At 36.6% G+C, this 22,009-nt stretch overlaps 1 protein-coding gene across 2 annotated transcripts in view; it reads left to right on the top strand.

The window, feature by feature from the left end:
• Nucleotides 1-22,009, top strand: part of negr1 (neuronal growth regulator 1) — a 174,726-nt gene that overhangs the window by 56,135 nt on the left and 96,582 nt on the right. For both annotated transcript variants that reach the window (XM_032572346.1, XM_032572347.1), the window contains exon 2: nt 2,711-2,949. In XM_032572346.1, coding sequence (XP_032428237.1) covers nt 2,711-2,949 — 239 coding nt within the window. The remainder of the gene's footprint in view (nt 1-2,710; nt 2,950-22,009) is intronic.

The following is a 22,009-nucleotide window of genomic DNA, read 5'->3' as shown; positions in this document are numbered from 1 at the left end:
ACACGTAATTGCAAAATTAAAATATGTGGAAAATGTCATCACAGCAATCACATGCTTTTTATAATGCTACCTAGCATGTTTCCACAGGTGTACGAATGATTTAAATCTTTGGTGATGAGCTCCAAGTCTTTGAGGTTTAAAAGTCAGCCTTATATTTTGCTCCTGCCATGTATTCGGTGAGATTTCAATTTTTGCCCTGCTTTTGCCACTCAAAACACGTTAATTACTTGGAGTCAGAAAAACATGTATTCAAAAATAGCTAGTTTAAAACTTTAAGCTGGCAGGGAGATGAATGATTTGATGCTTAACAGTATATTTTGACAATAAAAATTGTCCTTAAGCATTTGAATTCAGATAAAATGCTGAGGTAATATGTTATTGACCTGTAATGTTTTAACTCATTAGACTGGTCACTGACCAGAACAGATTGCAAGTTGCACTGGTTTTCTTATTTATATCTTCTATTCTCTGTCATAGGTTAAATATCAAGCACATTGTATTCAACGTTTTAGAACAGATAAAAAAAAATAAATGTTGCCTTAAGGAGAAGGAAACCTTAGCTCAAGGGATGTATGAGTGTCTGCATTTCTGTTCCTGACTTAAACGTTCATTTAATTTTCTACCTGTCCATTGTCTATGCTCTCGGGGGAGAAGTTAGCTACATAGACTATTGTCCTCTATCCTTCTTCCTGACAGACGCTTTCTTGGCAGATGGAGTTGGTGCTTTGTTATTGTGCCAAACCGATTTCCTTGGTGGCTTTTCCACCAGTGCCGACAGTCCTGCATGGCATGTCGACAATAGCTCAAGAGCCAAACTTGATTGCCTTTTACTGCTCATTATCACAGTATTTGTCATGGAATATGATTGGATTTCTTCAGTTCATACCATTCTGAAATTTCTAACAAAGCAAATGTATATTGACCAAAGAGGTTCAGTGTTTAACAGATTGTCCAATTTATTCAGTAGCTTCTACAGATAACATAGCAGTTGCATAGTTAGACTGAAACTTTGCAGAGCTTTAACAGGTTTTATATTTCATACTGTATGTTGTTGCAAGTTAGAGACATACTTGTTCAAAACTCAGAATGTACACAAAAACTTTGTCCAGTCATGTTTTCATAGGAATACCCTATTGCCATGTTTTCTTGTTTGCAGCCTAAAAAAAACTGTCTGAGTGGAGCTGACAGAAATATCTCAATTCCTGAAGCGTTTTGCATAGCAGTTTTCGGAGAGGAGCTAACAGCAATGATGTGCGGGTGTACATCATGATGAAATATGGAAAGCAACAGAAACTTTGTGTTGGTGTGGCATGATGCAGTTTTTGCTTTGGTGCTCTGGAAATAGTAGTGCCTTCCCTGCAGAAGTTTGTCTTTCTCCAGCTGCTAACACTGCTGTGAGGGTCACATTTTATTCCACATTGGGTTATTTTTTCTCTGTCTAGATCCATTATGTGATTTGAATAATTATGTTTACTAATATTAACAATTTGTCATGCTGCCTTTTAATTAACATTTTTTAAATGCCTGTTTGTTGTGCATAGCAATTTTCTTTATTTTTCTGAAGTGGGAAAAATATGATCAATGGTGTTGTGAGCATTTAAAAAAAAAAAAAAAAGAATGTCAGATGAATTAATACATTTTACACCTTACTGTCTTGTGAATTTCTTATGATTTCACAATAATACAGAAAATTAATCATGAATCACCTGAAGGTCCAGTGAGGCTTCAAATGTGTCAGATGTTTAAATTTATGTTAAAATTAAGGGAACATTCCCTGTCACCTTTCTCACATAAGACATAGAAATCTCCTTAATAACCAGAGTTATTGAGGGTTATTAGTAATTATCAAAAGAAAAATAATGAATAATAAACTATCACAACTAATAAGTTATTTTAACAAAACCAAATTTACTAACAAGTTATTGTCCTAAGCTACTTAAAGCTACATGTTTTTTAATTTAGAGAAATTATGTTCCATAAACTCCAGTCACGTTTTGACATCTTGTTCCCTATAATGGACACAGAGTCCATTACAGGTCTCTGTGTAGCCCTGTCATGGATTGGTGACCTATTCAGGATTTACCCCTCCTCTTGACCGATGGTCGCCGGAAATAGGCATCAGCTCCCGGCAGGAAAATTGTGTTCAGATGATGGATGAATGGAATTTTATTTGTAAATACTTGGCCGTGCAAAATTATTCATACAATTTGAACTTGTCCATATTTTGACGGGCAACAACCAGTCACTTCAGTGGGATTTGTGCAATGTTCAGTATTTTATGGCCTATAGGCACCACATTTGTACTTGAGAAAGCAGTTTTGCTAATTTCACTCATATCTATAAAAATAAATCACTGATTTTAACTGAAATTTCGGCATGAATTTAGATTATTTGATCTACAGCATGTCATTTTAGGACTGGCTGTTTGTTTGATATTGCTGTCCTGCTGGAAGATCAAGCTGTGCTCCTGTCAAGACAGATGATTTTCCCCATGACTAACCATTATTTAGCTTTATCTTTCACTTTGTCTGAAAAGCTTCACCATAGAATGATCACAGAGAGTGTGGTGTGTAATAATTGACAATGTGCAAACAAACAAATAAAATGGACAAATGGATAAACTATAGTTTTAACTTCAAACATTGTAGCCATATGTAAAAAAAAACAAAACAACATTTTTGTTCAGTTTTATTTATTTCTCTCAATCCAGGTGTTACCTGTTGGATGGGATCTCTAAAGGAGCCTGGCTGAACCGCTCAAGCATCATTTTCGCAGGGGACGACAAGTGGTCTGTGGACCCACGTGTGTCCATAGTGTCCAGTGTTGGAGACAAACACGAGTACAGCCTTCAGATACAGAAAGTGGATGTTACTGATGACGGCCAATACACATGTTCGATTCAGAGCGAACGCAACCCACGGCCGAAGCTACTCAACCTCATCGTAAAAGGTACATTGGGAAAGCCTCTCTTTCTCTGCTGTTGTGTATCTTCTGAAAGCAGACATTTCTTCTTTTCATCTACAGTGTTGAAATTCAGTTGTCTGCATGTCTGCCATTTGTGTGTGTGTGGGCGTGGGGCATGGGGCGTGTGTGTGTGTTTTGAAGCATGTGCTTCTTTTTATTATTCCTACCCTATGTCCTGTTTCTATTTTAACACCTTATTTGTTGCATAGAAGAGGTGCTGCGGAAGAAAGCAAAAACAAAGTGACATGGTGCCTTTAGGCTACACAATATAAAGTAGAGGCTTGCTGGTTTAAATGACTGGAGGCAGACTGCAGCTTTAATCAGACCTCCCTGGGTTTTGTCACAGCAGGTACCTCAGAAAGATGTGATTCATATGACTTCAGACCTGTGTGTTGCACTATCATCAACATGCTATAAACAGTGTTATGACTGAGTTTGTGTGTCATTTGAGAGTGCTATAAGCTAGAATCCATAAAAATCAATCTTTTTTCTTGTTCTGTCTCTTTAATAGGTTGATATTTTTTTTCTTTTAAAGATTTCCTGACAGTCTGTCAAAAGAAAGCACGTTTTTTAGGTCTCACTGTTTATTTCACAGTACAGGAAACACATTTTTGTAATTTCACTTTTTTTTCTTTTTTTTCACAGCACAGTTTGATGGCTCAAATTCACTGCTCAGTCGCATAAGTTATACTTCATCTATTCAAGAGAAGCCAAGCTTAGTGTAACTGCAAAGAAACACAACATTAGAATAACATTGTATTAATCCAAGGTGTAAGGGTCGGGTTTGCATCTTGAAGAAATGTCAGCAGCGTTGTGTGATGTAAACAGGCGTCCAGCTGGCTGCTCTGTTATAGCATATGTTCGGTTGTGAAATCCATCTTCGTTGTGTGATTATACTGTACCAGCAGTTAGTTTTGTTTGGTGTAAATCTTTGTAAATATATTTGGCTTAGTATTCTTTATGGTAAATTACATCATTTCAGTGGAAGCCTTTCTTCCAGTATGAAACTATTGTCAAAACAAATCACTTTTCTTCTGTGGTATTTGCTTCTTCTTAGAAAGTGCCAACAAAGGGCCAAACATGAGTAAAAAGCAGAATGCATTCCTGTTTTTTTTCCTGTTGCTTCTTTACCTCAGCAGTTTTAAAATTGAGGCTGATGTTTTAAGGTGGAGATGACAGCTGAAGTGAAAACCTTTCATTATCTTGTTTCGATTGAAATGTTCTTGTAGTTCTTGGCATCCATGTGGATGATACAAATGACACATTACTGACACAACACCATGCACAACCTCACTCTGATTGGAGTGATCTGCCTCAGCAGGTCAATTCACCATGCCACCCCATGAAACAGATAAGGAATGACTCAAAGAACATATCAGGATTCTGGCTGGAACTAGCCTGGATTCTTGTAGACCACACCTGGCAAACCAAATAACCTCTAGTGGCCGTGAAGTGTATTAAAAATGCTGAAAAATCTGAACATTTGAGTTGTGAAAAATATGGAATTTTAACATGAAATTTGTGTTTGTAGGTAAGACTCTTCTTCTGGAGAAGTAATGCAGTGTTTTGTTTTAGCTGTCAACAACCTACTTAGGCCTATCTGACGCTATAACTAAATGTACTTTTTTTGACTAACCGTCAAAAAAAGTACATTTTTTGTACTTTTGCTTCTGCTTGTAGGCAGAAGCCTACAAGCTTCTGTAGGCAGGAAGCTTGTTTCAGTTGCTTGTTTAAGATCTCCAATATCAAAATTTTCCAGACTACAGTTTAGGTAGCATAAGAAATGTGATTTTACACATGAATACCCAACTTAGTATCTTTCAGAATTTTTGAAAATCTAGTGTGAAGATATTTGTGAAGAATTTATGGAATTTAAAACACAATGCAACATTTAAATGGGTGCTGCATTCAAGCAAAATGTGGTCCAAGAAAGTACTTTATTTTATTATTTTTCTTCTCATTATGGGCTGCAGGTGTACCTTTGCTTGTTCACCAAAAACAGAGCTCTAATTGCACCCACTGGCTCTTTAGAGTGCCACTTCAACTTTATAGTTACAGTAGCCTCTGTTTAAAAAATCAGACCAAAAGTGGGAGAGCAAGTATGTGTCAAACCCAACAGCACTTTAACTTGCCACTTCCTGGACTTAACAGGGACTTGACTAGGGCTCCCTCTGGGCTTCGGGTAGGGCTTTCAGCCCAACAAATAGCCTCAGGCTAGAAGGAGCAGACTCTGATACAAAGTAATGTCAAGGTGAAAGGTGACATTGATTGATATGGAAAATCATGTTGCAGAAGAACGTCCGGCCGCTCATCAATCTGATTTTAAATTTTGCTTCAGGGCAGGTTGAAACAGAATCTAGTATGAACTGATGTCTTTTCACCAAAGCTACTGTTGTAGTATTTTTGAACACAAATCTAGCAACTTGGACAAGTGAGGAATTTTGAATAATTTGAATGGAACTCAAATTATTCAAAGTATTTTTTTTATTTATTCAGCAACCTAAGAAGTTCCTATTTTGTTGCATTTTATAACTATGTCTACATTTAATAATCTGAGAAAAACACTATTTTCTGTTTATTCAGTCAGTATGCAATACATCTTACACAAAAAAATATGTTGAAATACAATTATGTTCCACTTTTTTAAATTCATATGGAAACTTTAGCCCTTGATGCTTGGAAAGACAGTTGACCCATTTTATACTATAAAAAACTCAGGTTTTTAAGAAAATGATTGCTGTAATTGTTAGCCAATCAATAAGGTCAATCAACTTTAGACCAACTCATTAATCAATTATCCTCTATCAGGAAATGTCCTGTAAGGTAGTTAAGGGGCTAAGTGCCTGTGTGTCTGCAGTGTTGCTGTGCAAAACTGTGAGCCAGCTTGGGGACATGATAATGGCTCAGTCTATATTGATTTTGGTATAAATGAGCATCTTAAATATTTTTCTTTGGGGGATGTTGGCTAACATAATTATTATTATTATGATTATTTTTATCACAACCTTTCAGCTCATCAGGACTTTACTTTGTGTAACAATACATTTCTTTTTCAGTATTTAAATTTTATGAGCTGTCAGACAATGAAAGTATCAGACTGAGAGTGGGCACTGATAGAAACTTAACCTTTAATGGCTAGGATAATTGCTGGACATCTACATTAGAACGCCCGCAGTCTAAACTATTGTGTTTCAGCTGTTACAAAACCTACCCACTTTATTTAAACACACGGTGCTGATATAAAGTCCAGCTTGCTTTTTGCTGTGCTGCACTCAGACTTTACAGGTGCTCCATGCCTCCAAATGTTGTTGTGATAAACCTGATTAAGCTGTTTGGCAAGCAGTAGTGGTCACTCCAGGACCATCTTGTTTTTGGGGGTGTTGGCTTTCTGAAGAACGCTCTGTAATTTGAAACCTACCAGGGGTTTTTCAGGTCATGTCAGCTCCTCACCGCTGCCCATATGTTCCCAATCAAACAGAGGCAAATGTGCCAGCTGTCAGCTGTATATTATGTTTTGCAATGACTGTGCTCCTGATTATTGTGACCCAGCGACAAGGATCTGGCACGAGGTTTGCCCTGTGAATACCAATTGTTTTTCTCAAAGGGTAGTTTAAGTTTGTGATGTTGGTAAGCTATTTTCGCAAGAAAAATAAATAAATCCTAGTTTGGATAAATAAAGCAAAAATATTGTAATATTTCACCTTTAGCTTCATATTTATTTTAGTCTTTTTTTCAACCACCATACACTGCTCAGTAAAATATAATTTACTGTTGCATTTATACAACAATTTATAAAAAGTGCAACATGATATATTCGTTTAAAATCAAAAAACTAACTCCTGCTAAAATATTACATATTGGGTGTCACAAGGCAATGTTTTAAATATATTTACATATTTTAATATTTGACTTTTTATAGTTTTAAAAATAGAAAATTAATTACTGCCAAGTTTAGTTTTATTTTTAAGTGTTTATAATAGACTTTTTTTTTTTATCTGCTGTCTATAGGTCAGCATAGCAAGCTCATACTTGGCTTGTTACAGTGTGAACTGGGAAGGCAGATTTTCCAGTCCTCCAAGTCGTAAGGACAAAAAACGACCACAAAATCAGAATTCTAGCTGCAGAAAGTCATGAATTGTCTTTCAGCCCCAATTTCTGCATTGAGAAATGTAGAGTAATGTAGAAAATAGTGAACATTTTAGGTATGAACTTGAGGGTTTTAAATGACAGTAAGTAGATATATTTTGTTATCTTGACGATGTTCTTCTTATCCAAGATGCTACTTCAGTTCTGAAATCAGGCTTTTTCAGTTGTTTTGCAAAGGTTCTGCATCTAAGACATCAGATGCATCAGACATAAGATGCCAGTCGTTTAGACAGAGCTGTGTACTGGAGTGGTATCTGTGGGCAGGAAGCATGTGAAATACAGATGGTACACTCTAAGTGATAGATGCCTATAGTCAGGTTTCTGACAGCATTTGAGGTAGTTAAATTTTACTTCCACTCACTCTGAATCATAAATGTAGCATTTTCCTTTGTTGTGCTCACATGGCATCTCCATAGAATCACACTTAAAGGTACCTTTGCTTATTTGCTTTGTCAAAAGCCAGTCGTGTTTCTGAAACATTACCTGTCACTGTGTGGCACTTGTGTACACATGCTTAAGCCCACTCATGGAGAACACAAGGATTACTTTACAGATGAGATGTAGCAGGGGGAGCAGCTCTGTTATGTTGCAGAGGCTTCTGGGAGCATCCACTTTTTTTCTTTTTTTATCTGCTGGAATAAAAGAAAAAAATGCAAAAAAAATGAGCTGGCACTTTAATCTGGGCTTTTCAGTCCAAGTACACACCATCTATTAATACTATGATACGACAAATGTTACAGTTGTTGTAAAAGGATTTCACATTATTAGAGGTTTTGGCACTTTTTGCTTTGCAAGATTGTGCATCGTGAGGAGTATCTTGGAAAATGGGAACAAACACAGATTACTGTATACGTAAGAAAATGCCAAGGTCTCAACCTATTTCAGTTGGGTGACAGGATCTCTGACTCCCTGATCCACTGAGTGATTATACTGATCTGGAAGTCATATCTTGTCCTGTTCTTAAAGATTAGTCAAAATATATATTAAAAAAACTGTTTTAACTTGCATAATGATCATTGAATGGCATGGATCATTAAAAATATAAAGGAGAAACTTTTGCAGAAAACTATGTTTTTATATGTTACTGGTAATAAAAGAGGGAAGTAAAATGAAATCCAACAGTGATGATGATGATGATCAATAAAAACAAATCGCAATTTGCAAAAATCTGATATTAGATACAAGACTAAACAGGTGTACAGGGTGAAGTGTGGACTTCTACAGTTGAAAACCAGATATTTACATACCCTGTTAAAAAGGCAGCTTTTTCCCTGACTTTCTGACATTTCAGACTACAGTTTCCTGTTTTAGGTCAGCTGGGATTATTAAAACATTTTCTATTGGCTAGAATAAGGAAAACGATGTGACATTGCTTTTTCCTAATTCTTTCCAGTCATTCCCATCTCCACACTTTTATATGTTGCTTTAAAGAAAAAATTTAAGATCTTTCTAATATTATAACTTCAATGCATTTCTATAGAAAACATTCTTGTTATACTAACACATTGTAGCGTCACGTAAGTCCCTACTAAAAACCCTTTGTCCATAAATTCTCCTTCTATATCATAAATAATTCTTTGTTATTGTTTACGGTCAATAACAAAGCCAATGCACAGGACATTTTCTAAGTCCTTGATAATAATGACTTGGAAAATGTTCACGTTTGCACATGAACATTAAATGAGATTTGTCCTCCAATCCCATGTAACCAAGAACTTCAAATAAGAAAATAATCTTTACATGGATATACGAGAAACTGTTTTTTTCCACTGTAATCACATCCCGTGGGGTTTCTCGTTTCCAGCAATCTTACACAACAGGAATCCCTTGTTAGCATCACCCTTTCCAACACCTGAATTACCTGCTGCTGAATTAGAGATGATGACTGTTACTTCTCTGGCATGTCTTAGAATAATTTTGTCACAGTGTGACATTTATCCCCTCGGAGACCTTATGTCACCGTACCCGATTCCTGTGAATAGAGCTTAGTCAAACATGGCCCATTTGCAGTAATTTTACCTTACAGCACCACACTAATACTTTGTTGATTCAGATGCTCTTCAAAGCTCTAAAGTTGGGGTATGGCTGTGCACATATAATTCTCTTACATAATCTCCGCCAAAAGCAGAAAGCCGTTGTTTGCTGAAATAGCCAAAAAACGTCTATGTTTTTTTCGATATGTTTTTGACATGGTTTAGACACGTGTCTAGTCTGTGGTTAAACCAAACTGTTTGTTTACTCTTAATGAATACTCTGACCCCTTACATAGCTCATCTTTTTTCTTTCCTGATCATATTGTACAGCTGGTCTTCATCTGTATATCCTCATCGCTGCTTTCACTGACCTATTTACAGCCTATCCCCAGCTTTATCTGATGAAGGATACAGAGGAATGAGAGATTGGTATCAGGCCCAAGCAGTCCTTCCGTACATCACATGACTGTCTTCCCTCTCAGCTTCTATTCTTTTCCTCCCTCCAGCTTAATTAAGATTGAAAATGTGATAATGCATTAAATATGCACAGCACCTCTCATCTAAGAATATCTTGTCCTGAGGAGAAACTGGGAAAGAGGCATTCTTTCCTCTTTTCCACTTGTAAATGCTTGCATGACTGTTGGTAATTTGTTTTTACCCTTTATGGTTACGGAATGCAAACAAGAGTTAGGATAACTTATAAAATATGGTATATATATATAGCTACTGTCAAATATTCCCTGATAATGGTGCATATAACTAAAAGGGTCTTCAATTAGGCCATACATCTAAAGATTTTAAACTTTCCACCAGTGTTGTTTTTGTCACTGTCTAACTATTGTGCAAATAGCTTGGGATCTTTAGACACTCGTAAATTCATATACTACTGTAACATATGTTACAGTAATATATACTGTAACATATGTTAATATATTACCCACTTAGCCACAAGTTGGGTTTTTTTTGGTTGTTTTTGTTTAGGTTTTTTTGCAGGGAGGAGTGGGAGGTTACTACAAAAATCTTTGACTACTTATACCCATCTTATAAAGCGCTGTATGTGCCAGTTACATAGGGGCTGTGCAAATTTTGCAGCAATTAGTGTATATAGATTAAATCTCACACTGGAAAATGCTTAAAAGTTAATCTAAAAAGAAACTAAGAATAACATTGAAGCATTGATTCTATGGCATAAATTCAATTCAAATTTTGAAAAACATGTATTATATTGACTCAATATACACGTTGGTGTTCTGCATGAACTAAAATGTTTTGGATGTTTATATGGATCAGAGCAAATCCACAGTGGAACTTTTTTGCCCACGTTTGAATACTGAGTCAATTTAGATAGAGAATTTGTTATAAATAAGTGAAATGGAGAGTTAAATCCGCTCCTTGTAGCGTGTATCTTTAACAGCAGCATAAGATTAGAGTTTATTTACAGAATACAGAATTTTAAGTGTTTTATTATAAATATGTTATAAAATGTTTTGGTCTACATATTCTATATGTCCTCAGGCAATCATGAAACAAATCACCAACATAGTACGTTACTTTACATTTGACAGGCTAGAGCACCTTTCCTATTTCTATGGAAGAATAAAATTTTTTTTATTGTTTTACATTCTAGTGACACAATTGATACCTTCTGATGAAAAATAATCCACTGATATAGAGTTCCTGCAAAAGGTAAAAAGAATAAGCCTGATGTATTGGCTGACTGATTAATCAATCACATACTCTATCACTTTCAAATAATAATTGCGGGGGATTCTTGATCACCAGAGTCCAACAGCGCTGGCAACTACCACTAAAGCAGCTTACTGAATTGATCAACTGAAGTAAGACCTTCAAAATGTCATTTCCCTCTCATTTACAGCCAAGAGTTTCTCTTGTGCATTAGTGGCATCAATAATATTAATTTAAAGAGTAATTGGACTTTAGCTCAACCTTGTACTTCACACAATTTAAAATTGATTCCACACTGTGAACATTTTGTTGAACAAATTTCCATTTAAATTTGGTATCAAGTCACTTTAGAAGCTTAATGTTAAATTCTCCATATTTAATTTAAACTAAAACTTATCCTGACATTTCGTCAAAGGTGGCAGTTGCTCAGTTTGATTGTGGTGCTGCTGTTCCTTTGACAGTTTACTAAAGTAGTATATAAATGTTGTGAAATTAAATGGCTGGAAAGTACATCTAACTGAATTTGGATGACTGCGAATTAGTTGCTAGATTCATTGTCTTGCATAAAAGGATTTTCTGGGTTTGATTCCAGCATTAACCCCAAGTTCCCTACTGGTATGCATATTGGTATGTGAATGTAAAGCATTTGAGTTGTCACCAAGACTAAGAAAGTTCAAGACTAAGAATATATATTCACAGTTTAAAAAGAAACTGTTTGCTGGTTGTGAATTGTTCCTTACTGGATGACCTTTACTTCATATGAATGCATGTAAGTCATTATGTTGATTATTAAAATTATACAACTTTTTTTTTTCTGTTGACAAGCAAAAGAACATTTACAAGATAGTTAAGTTAATGTCTGAGAGGTATTTTGGGAAAAAAAAAGTAAGACGTGAAGCTAGTGATAAAGAATGCCTTTATTTAGAATCGATATGAAAAAAAAAGACAGACTCCTTGTGTCTATGTGTGATAAGACTTTTTTGTGTTGTGAGAAGAGCTGAAGTAATTGTGTATCAGGAGTGTCAGTTGAATAATTAGCATTCAAACAATGTGTTGTGCCAGTGGTATTACAGTGGAAAGTGTACAGAGAATGTGAGTGTGTCTGCAGAAACAGATTTGCTATTATGCCGAGTGACATTTAGTCAGCCACTAATCATTGTCATTTGTGTTTTGGTGTGTGTGTGGGGGGTTGGCGTGAGGGCATGAGTGAGTTTGTGAATCCTTCTCTGGGTCTCATTTTTTTATCCTCTGATGTGTTTAGACGTGCATCCAGCACTGAATGTGTACATTTTCGTTCAAATTTGCGCATGGTTGAGGGTATGTTTATGCACGTTAATGTGTCCTCATCACGTAAATAGCTGATATTAGCTCTGGTTAATTAAAATGAGTGAGGACAAAGGTCAGCCACTCAGCTCTCACGTCTCTCTTCTCTAGAGAGGGAATAGATACAGCTTGAGTGGAGAAGTACCTGGCAGCTTTTATTTGGGCCTTTGTAGTGGTCTTTAAAGGTAAAGCTTTGAGAATTTAAATGCATGTTCCTTATGTAAATTGAAACTAATTCTGTATACAAATATACGGCAAAAATGTCCAAGTGATCTTTTGGAGAACAGTTGATGCAAATTCTAGACCTAATTTATTCACTATAAAAACATCACGTTCTGCACACTTTTTATGCATTTTTGACTTGCACATCAGTAGGAGCTTCGGATTGCAGTTATAGAATTGTCTTTAAACAGAAAATGCAGATTTATGAAGGGGTATTTTTATATTGTCCACACGAATGCCTCTTGTTTTCCAAACCCAATATTTTCCACCCAGTACTTGTGGATAACAAGCAGAAACAACTATACCAATGCTAAAGAAGGTACAGAAGCTCACATGGAAACACATATTAAAGTGTAACTGCTTAAAACCTATTAAAAGACTGAGGTATGTGTTGTACCCTAAACTAAATAGTATCTTAATTATTTTTTATGCTTTCATTGACTTTAGTAAGTAATTATTTAAGGAATGTTAAAAGGTGACCAGCCCTGACACTAGCCAACCGTTTAAACTATCTGTTCATCAATCCATCCATCCATCAATCAAATATCTCTCACTTATTCATGGTCGGGTCATGGGGGCAGCAGCCTAAACAGAGAGACTCAGACTTCCCCTCTCCCCAGCCATTTGGACCAGCTTGTTTGAGGGAATCTCAAGGCATTCCCAAGCCAGCCAATAAGCATAGTCCCTCCACTTGAGTGTTGATGTTGCCAGCAGAACAAGGGAGTCCCCCAAACCGGGAATCCACCACTTACAAGACGAACTCCTATGTAGCCATCAAATTTTTTTGCTAGATTCTGATCTCAGTTTCTTGAAAGCTTTCACCTGCCAATATCAGCTTGGCAGGTGAAAGCCAAGCTGATATTGGCTTTCATAAAGAAATTCAAATTTCTTTATATAACTGTATTATTTATTTAAAATAGCCACAGAGGTAACATTATTCTGCATTTTGTCTGAGAATATATTCAAAACTGATTTATAGTGGCTGTTCCACAAAGACAAATGATTACGCAGTAAACATTTTAGGCTGTCTTTAGCATTTTACACTAGAGATTAGGATGGTCACTATTGAACCTTTTCAGATCCATCACACTGAAAACTCAAGAATAAAGCAGAGTGCTTTGACTACTTTGTTCAGCCTTTCTGTTACCTGCTTGAAAATATTGTTCTCTTTCTCTCTCACAACCTGAATAAACTCCAGACATGTTGTAAAAAACAGTTTCGTTCTAATTTAGTCTGTAAACACTTCAGTTCTCCTGAAAATGGCTAAGATTGAGTTTTCTTCTCTTAGTACAAACTTTCACAGTTTCCTAACAGAATAGCAGAATGTCCTAACAAGTGTTGTTAAGAAATTCTGCTTGTGGCTATCTATTATATAATTTTCCCTCTGCTTGGAAAAAGATTGAATTTTAAAGTTTTCAGTTGGTCAGGACCAACTAAACTATAAATCATCTGCTTCTGGTCAATAGACCATTTTTGTGTATCTCTATAAGTAACTGCTTCTTTGTGTTGCCTGTTAAAGTTAAATAAATTATGTCTTATGAGATAAAGTTAGAACTAGTTGATAGTTTTACAAAGTGCTTTGTTTTTATTCCTTCACAGTAAAATTTATACAGCACTTATCTGTAATTTTTTGTTTGCACTTGGCTCCTTTTTCTGTACATTCATAAAAAAGTTGGTATATTGAGCCAAGGATAGTTTGCCTGGGAACTTGAATGTATTCCTGGGTTTTGGATCGAACTGCTTATTTGATTGGAAGAGAAACCAATTACCTACAATTGCCCAACAGATAAATATTGACATCAAAGTTAGTGTGTTGAGTCAACAAGTCTTCCCGGAGGGTGCCCCCATAATGAAAAAAAGGTGGTCTGTCCATTTTATATGTTTAAAAAACTGAAATGGTGTCTAATTTTCTTTGGGTTTTTCTTAATTTCAAGGTTTTTACTAAGGTTTTTACTAACCTGTTGCCTTTTATTAAAAAAAACAAAACAGCCCAAATATACTTAGCTTGCGGTAATCCTTTTTCAGAAAGGCCTTTTTTCCGGTGATTTCTAAACTGCATTGTGCTGCAGTTGAATCCTTTATTGTTCTTGTGAATTCTCTATTCAGTTCAAGGATTTTACGTTTTTAGTTTATAAATTTGCAGGTTTAGGTGATTGCTAATTTTTGTTACTATTCTGTCTGGTTTTGATGCTCATTAAAAATAACATTTTTACATGTTTCTCATTGAATTCAATGAGAAAGTGTGTCCAAACTTTTGGTCTGTATTGAGTACAGACCAAAAGTTTGGACACACAGTTGTGTCCAAACTTTTGGTCTGTACTGTATATACACACACAATTATGTTAGATATATTTTAATAGGCGTTCTGATGGGGCTGCTTAGTCATTTTAAAAGTATGTTTTTAAATGACAACCATTAAGCAGCAACATTTCTGGTGTAAAATTTCAATATTTTAGAATTCACATCAGTTCTATTATTTGGGAGTAAATTTGACAATTTTTCTAATTTAGACAGTGGTGAAAGTGTTAATACATCTCCACACAAGATCTTACAGCATGCATTTCAAGCTCATGTTGGTCCTGATGTTTATTGTGATATTTCTTCCATCTCCAAGCATTATTCGCAACAGTTATTTTTTAATTGTGTATGCACAGGTTTTTCCTGCAATGTGATAAAGTGTGACAGTCAGGCTTAGCGTGCGAACAATCTATATTCAGATGTTTTATCAGTCAGTGGTGTGAGCCCTTGGCTTTTTTGTGGTGTTAAACAGTTGGTTGTCGGAGGCGCAAACCATAACTGAAACGTGGGTTCTCTCACCACTTTATGTGGATCCAAGAACAGTAGGCGCTTGAGGCAGTGTTTATCATACAATGTAACCCTCATCAACAGAGGCTGTGAAACAGATTTCCAGGAGGTGAAGCACTGGCAGACATCTCAGAGATACACTGGCCTTAATTGGGCAGATAAATATCACAGGTTGTGCTCCCCGGCCCTGCAGCCCCATTGCATACATCACCCTGAATCCAGTCCAGCAGTAGCAGCAGGGTCTCGCCTGCTTGTCTCATCCTTGAAATTTGTCTGTAGCCTGTGGTGCACTGAAAGAGCACTCTGGGCACTAGAGATTTCGTTTCTCAGTCTGCTTCCCATGGTTGCAGCCATTTTAAGGTCAGATTTCAGAGGCCCTCCTGCTTTTTTTAATTGTCTTGTAAGCATTTTTATTCCCAGAATTAGAGTCAGATGACACAGGATGTATTATCAGACATATTGAGATTGTATACTTTATTATCTAAAAAGATCAGAGCCACTGATTTCCTGTACGAACACCATTACTGGTCGATACCAGCTCTGTAAGTAAATTCCAGGAATTGACATCTGCATTCTACAGAGCAGCTGAGGGTTCTTAATAATTAGCATTGTTTTGAATATTCATGACTCTGGCCTTTCGAAAGCCCCCCAGGAGCTGCGAATTACCCCGTATTACCTATGTGTTGTTCAGTCCAAGTCTTCTCCCAGCAGCCCGTGGGGCCAGCTCTGAAGATGCAGAGCTTCATTTGGGAATAAATGTGGCATCAGACCCATACAAACTACAACAAAGCATGCTGTATTCAAACACATTTACAAACCCACACATCAGACACACACAAAGTCAGAGTAATCATTCTTCCTCCTTAGTACTTGCACCATAGACTAATGACTCCTGCTGAAGCAAATAAATCAAGACAGACGGAGAAGGAAAGAGGAAAGCCTTACCCAAGATTCTCATTCAACACAACTTTTTGGTCTAATCATGCTTTCTGAAGAACTGAAAGTCCGAGTGTGCTGCATGTTTTAATCATAGATTTATATACATATTTAATCTTAATGGATGAATTAAGACAACGTATTGAGCTCTCATTTGACAGTGATCTTCTGCAAGTTCAGTCCAAAGTATGTTGCAAATATAACAGAAGACTCGATTCAGAACTCATATATGAGTGCCTGCATATATTATTTATTGTAAGTTTTTAAATGTGGAATTTTTAATGCTTAATATCTTAATGATATTAAAGGGATTTTAATATCCCTTTAGAAGACTCGATTCAGAACTCGTATATGAGTTCTGAATCGAGTCTTCTGATGAACTATGACAGTTGATCATTTTTTACAGCTAAAATAGATTTCTTTATGATTTACTAATTTAATTTCCCTGATAAGGAAGAACAAAAAATGATAAAAAGATGACTGTTCATGTTTGTGTTTTGTCTTAGTGGTTATCTTTTACATCACAACATTTTACAGTGCACCAGTATAAGATAGTAGAAAAACTGAGAAATCATTTGATTTGAGAATATTTATGAAACTGGGGGAAAAGTTCCATGTTAAATAATAAACTGTGGTGCACAAAGTCAGAATACTTTTGTTTTAAACAAATTCCTCTTTTACTTTAGCTGTAACTATTCAGAATAATAATGCCTAAGGAAATGTGACTGAAATACTTGCTTATAATGCTTTCCTTTTGTAAGTTTGTGAGTGTGTCTACAAATCTGTCCATATCTGCAGGCTATAGCTACCATTGAACAAGAGCCTGAAATTGACTTTTTAAAATGGGGGGAAGGAGGATTCCCCATGGGGGACATTTATGCACAGGGCAGGTTGACAGCAGGTTTTATAATTTCTAATATGCAGCTCTATTTTTATTTATTTATTTTTTACCTCTTTTTACTTTCCTAGTTATACTCTTTCGTGCTCTCTCTTGTCTACTTATCAGTTTGGCTTCCTCAGCTTCGTGTCTTTCCAGAATAATGTTTTATGCATCTAAAAAACTAATAATAATAATAAAAAATATTTAAAAAAACTAGAACTTTTCCAACTTAAAGCTTGAATTTTGAAAACCCACTCTTACTGTTAAGTATGGAGTAGGACATGTGATGTGTAATATATATATTTTTTTTCAAAGGCCCCAGGAATGTTATTAGAGTTCATGGTGTCATGAAATACCATGCGCTTTGAGTTATTCAGTAAGATAATATTGCAAAACATTTGGCCAAATCAACACAGCAGTGGTTTACCAGACACAAACCTGATCTTCCCAGAGTCTTTCTGGAGTCCCAGACTTAAATTTTAAAGAAAACGTGGGGGCTAAGTTGAAGAGAATAGCCCTTTAAGTTGGAATTGTGTACCGATTGTGCTTAAAGCAGTGGTCAAAAATCATACTCTGTATGCTACAAACGTGTGAAATGTTGTAGAAGAGGACCGAATGTTATCCTGTTGGCAAAAACAGGGTTTTCAAAGTATTGAGAGCAGGGGTATCAATAATTTGGCCGCTATTGAATTATTCAAGTGTTTTCTAAGTAAATAAAGATGTTCAAATGGACATTGTTTTTTTTTGTTTTGTTTTGTTCTTTTTGTTTTTTGTATGCTTAGTGTGAGATTATGCTCTCAAAATGAAAGATGAATAAATATTAGATGTTTTCAACATCTTTAACAGAATAATTATCCTGGGTCCTGCAGATAAAACCCCCAGAAAGAGTTTAATTTCAAGGTAGCGGCAGAAAAAGACAGCTACAGAAGTTTAGCATTAGCTTTTGGCCCATTTTGTTCAGATAATGATAACCTGTGATCATAACTACTGCAACAATTGCCCTAAAACGGACTTTAATCTATTTTGAAGCAGAACATGCTTGGAGCATGACAAATGTCTGAGCAAAGGGCCCATAAAGAGCAGATCCAAACACCCACTGAGAGGCGAGTGCCTATCCTCTGACTGAGAGAAGAGTGTCTCTGCTGGCTGCCAGCCGCTTTCTCCCCATTAATCACAACCCAGGTTCTAAAGTTTGAACTCTGACCTTTATGGCTGCATCAAGTCCCAGTGACAGATGGAGGCAGAGCTCTGTGTCTTCACATGAAATTATTCAGCTCACATACTCTCCCTCTGTCTCTCTCTCTCTCTCACACACACGCACGCACACAGACAGATTCTCCAATAGCAAGGGTCATTTGGTCACAAGCTGATATTTTGTAGTTGGAAAAGACCATGGACTGCGATGGTCTCTGTGTTTCCTTCTGACAAGCAGCAGTTTGAAATGAGGCCTTTGTGTGGCAGTACTTATTAAGCACACTTTGTGCTGCTAATTGAAAAAGCAATGATCACCCTTGAGAGTGAAAAGCGAGTGCCCCGTGTAGAGGAGTTTTGTTTATAGGCAAGATGCTATGGTTGAAAGATGCTGATTAGCATGAATAAATGAGATAGCTTATCTTTGAATTGCATGCCCAGTGCTGCTCTCCTATTGAAGATTAATTGCCTCTCACAAGGTGTTGCTAAAAGTTCATTTTCATCAATTGATTTCCCTTAATTCCTAAATTCCCACAGAAGTGCATTAAATTGGTAACATAACCACACTTCATGCATCATTAATTTTGTCGGCAATTAGTCACCACATGTATTGCTTGTGACGTTAGGTGGAAGCATGTTATTTTTGCACCATTAGGTAGTGATGGGAATATCATCATATACTAAGAGTTGGTACAATTCAAACATTTATGGTGATTAGAGCTACACACTGTATCGAGAATTTATTGTCATCCCACTATTGGTGTGCGCAATGTTGTGATGAAGTTCTTCACCAGCATACATTTTGTAGTAATAGAAGATATTTTATGAGGCCATTAAAATGTTTTGGTAAAGTCATAAAGGTATTTTATTCTCAAGCAAATGCTTTTTTCATTGCAAGTACAGCAGCTATAGCAAGGTGCATCAAAACAATTGAGTAGAATGAGCTGCAACGACCCACAACTCAGCTCTTGAAATACTAGCAAGAACAACGCTATTGTTGAAAGAATTTGTTTGAGGTTTGCCGCCAACCATTTGAATGACGTATCGTAGGAAAAACAAGGAGATTGGAGAGACTAAAGCTAGATCTTTTTTTATTGCATGTAAGATACTAAGCTAACACTGACATGTGCTTTAATTTGGTAATGGTTCTCATCTCTAATAAAGGAAAATAAAATTTGCCTTTATTAGAAGAAGAAAGTTAGGATTTATGCCTTTGTCTTATAAACACAAATGTTTCTCAGATATATCATAAGCTTTGTTATTATTTTATGACATTGGTCATTGAATAGCAACAATAATAACTTTATGTTTTCACATAATATTCAAATCTATTTTTTCATAGAAGTTCTCAAAAGACCTCATTGTAGTTTTCTAGTTATTGCTGGCTTTGAGAATTAACCTGTTTATCTGATATTAATTTAAGTTATTCTAACTATAATAAAAACTATCCTGCATTTAAAATATTTAAAGTTTACGGCCATCAGAATACATATTGTGCATGCTCCAAAATCAATTGAATGTTTTATGTTGGAAACTTGACTTTTTAGAAGTAAAGATGATATTTTTTATTTTAGTTAGTTTCACTTTATTTTCAGGTAAGACTTTGATATAAGCAACACTTGAGAAAGTCCTGGATTGGCTGAAACTTAACCCAACCCTCTCTCCATCCCCTGTATTAACTCTGGCTGAAGCAGACCAGGAAAAGTAGACAGGCAGAAATGATCTGAGCACAGAGTTGAAGAGAAGATTTGATCACAGATAAGACACAACATGCCTACAACAAGGAAGAGGCATACAACAGAGCATGACGAGAGCGCAAGGAGGGCACACATAACAAGAAATTCAATCTGCCAAAATACACTGCCTGGCCAAAAAAAAAGTCGCCACCTGGATTTAACTAAGCCAATAGGTACAAGCCTCCTATTGGATAAGTACTGCATAGGCGATTATCTTTCAGCTTGCAACAAGTTATTTAACCCCAGCTGATGCAATGAGTAACTCCTCATTTCTTAAACAACCAAGGCAAAAGACACATTCTGTGGTCGTGGAAAAGACGTTAGTCTGTTTAAGAAGGGTCAAATCATTGGCATGCATCAAGCAGAGAAAACATCTAAGGAGATTGCAGAAACTACTAGAATTGGGTTAAGAACTGTCCAACGCATCATTAAAAACTGGAAGGATGGTGGGGAACCATCGTCTTCCAGGAAGAAATGTGGTCGGAAAAAAATCCTGAATGATCGTGATGGGCGATTACTTAAATGTTTGGTCAAATCAAATCAAAGAAAAACAACAGCAGAACTCAGGAGTATGTTTAATTGTGAACGCAAAAGCATTTCCACACACACAATGCGAAGGGAACTCAAGGGGTTGGGATTGAACAGCTGTGTAGCCGTAAGAAAACCTCTAATCAGTAAGGCTAACCAGAAAAAAAGGCTTCAGTTTGCTAGGGAGCATAAAGATTGGACTCTGGAGGAATGGAAGAGGGTCATGTGGTCTGATGAGTCCAGATTTACCCTGTTCCAGAGTGATGGGCGCATCAGGGTAAGAAGAGAGGCAGGTGAAGTGATGCACCCATCATGCCTAGTGCCTACTGTACAAGCCTGTGGGGGCAGTGCTATGATCTGGGGTTGTTGCAGTTGGTCAGGTCTAGGTTCAGCAACATTGTGTGCCCAAAGAATGAGGTCAGCTGACTACCTGAATATACTGAATGACCAGGTTATTCCATCAATGGATTTTGTCTTCCCAAATGGAACGGGCATATTCCAAGATGACAATGCCAGGATTCATCGGGCTCACATTGTGAAAGAGTGGTTCAGGGAGCATGAGACATCTTTTTCACACATGGATTGGCCACCACAGAGTCCAGACCTTAACCCCATTGAGAATCTTTGGGATGTGCTGGAGAAGGCTTTGCGCAGTGGTCAGACTCTCCCATCATCAATATAAGATCTTGGTGAAAGATTAATGCAACACTGGATGGAAATAAATCTTGTGACATTGCAGAAGCTTATTGAAACAATGTCACAGCGAATGCGGGCTGTAATCAAAGCTAAAGGCGGTCCAACAAAATGTTAGAGAGTGTGACCATTTTTTGGTGGCGACTTTTTTTTGGCCAGGCAGTGTATAAACTAGAAAGAGAACTCAGTAGAAGAGTAGTTAGCCTAGTGAAAACCAGCCCCTTGTAATACACTTTGTCCGGACTCTCGGCTATTGAGAAACAATTGCTTCCTGGAGGCGTGGACTCTGTAGAAGTTTAAATGTCACCCAGTCACTAACGTTAGTCATGACGTGTGCAATGCAGTGTTCACTTCCTCCGGTGCACTCCTAAAACTACTTGCAGACTACAATACTAAAACGGAGCAGAACATTCATATCATTGTTCACAACTTCTCCTTCTGTTCACCGAGTGAAATTCTACGAGAGGTATTTCTTGTAAATGGAAAACCCAGAGTGTCTGTGAAGCGAGATTTTAAATTGAGCAGAATAGCACACAAAGGAGTTGGCCAAGCTAAAGAGTAGTAGAAGAAATTTTAAGTTTTAGTGTTTTTATGTTTTTTAGAGCATCCAGGGGGCTACAGAGTGGTGCAGTTGGAGACAGGTAGGTGGTAGGACAGTGTTACTAGTAAAATATAGTATTTGTAACAGTAAGTCCAGTTTCTGCTTTGAATGTACTAACCCCATGATAAAACATGTTAACAGTAGCATCATCATGCTATTGAAAATACTTTTCTTCAGCAGGGACAGGAAACTGGCCAAAGCTGTTTGGAAGATAAATGCACAGAAAGTCAGGGTAATCCAGTGGAACTGTGTTGATGAAAGCATATTCACGTGCTAGAAATGCTCAGTCAAAAAATAAAAAATTCAGACCTAAATTTAGCTGAGC

The sequence above is a fragment of the Xiphophorus hellerii genome, chromosome 9 (assembly GCF_003331165.1).
Source record: "Xiphophorus hellerii strain 12219 chromosome 9, Xiphophorus_hellerii-4.1, whole genome shotgun sequence".
Taxonomy (NCBI): domain Eukaryota; kingdom Metazoa; phylum Chordata; class Actinopteri; order Cyprinodontiformes; family Poeciliidae; genus Xiphophorus; species Xiphophorus hellerii.
Note: the sequence above shows the minus strand (reverse complement) of the source record. Positions and strands in the feature narration are given on the sequence as shown.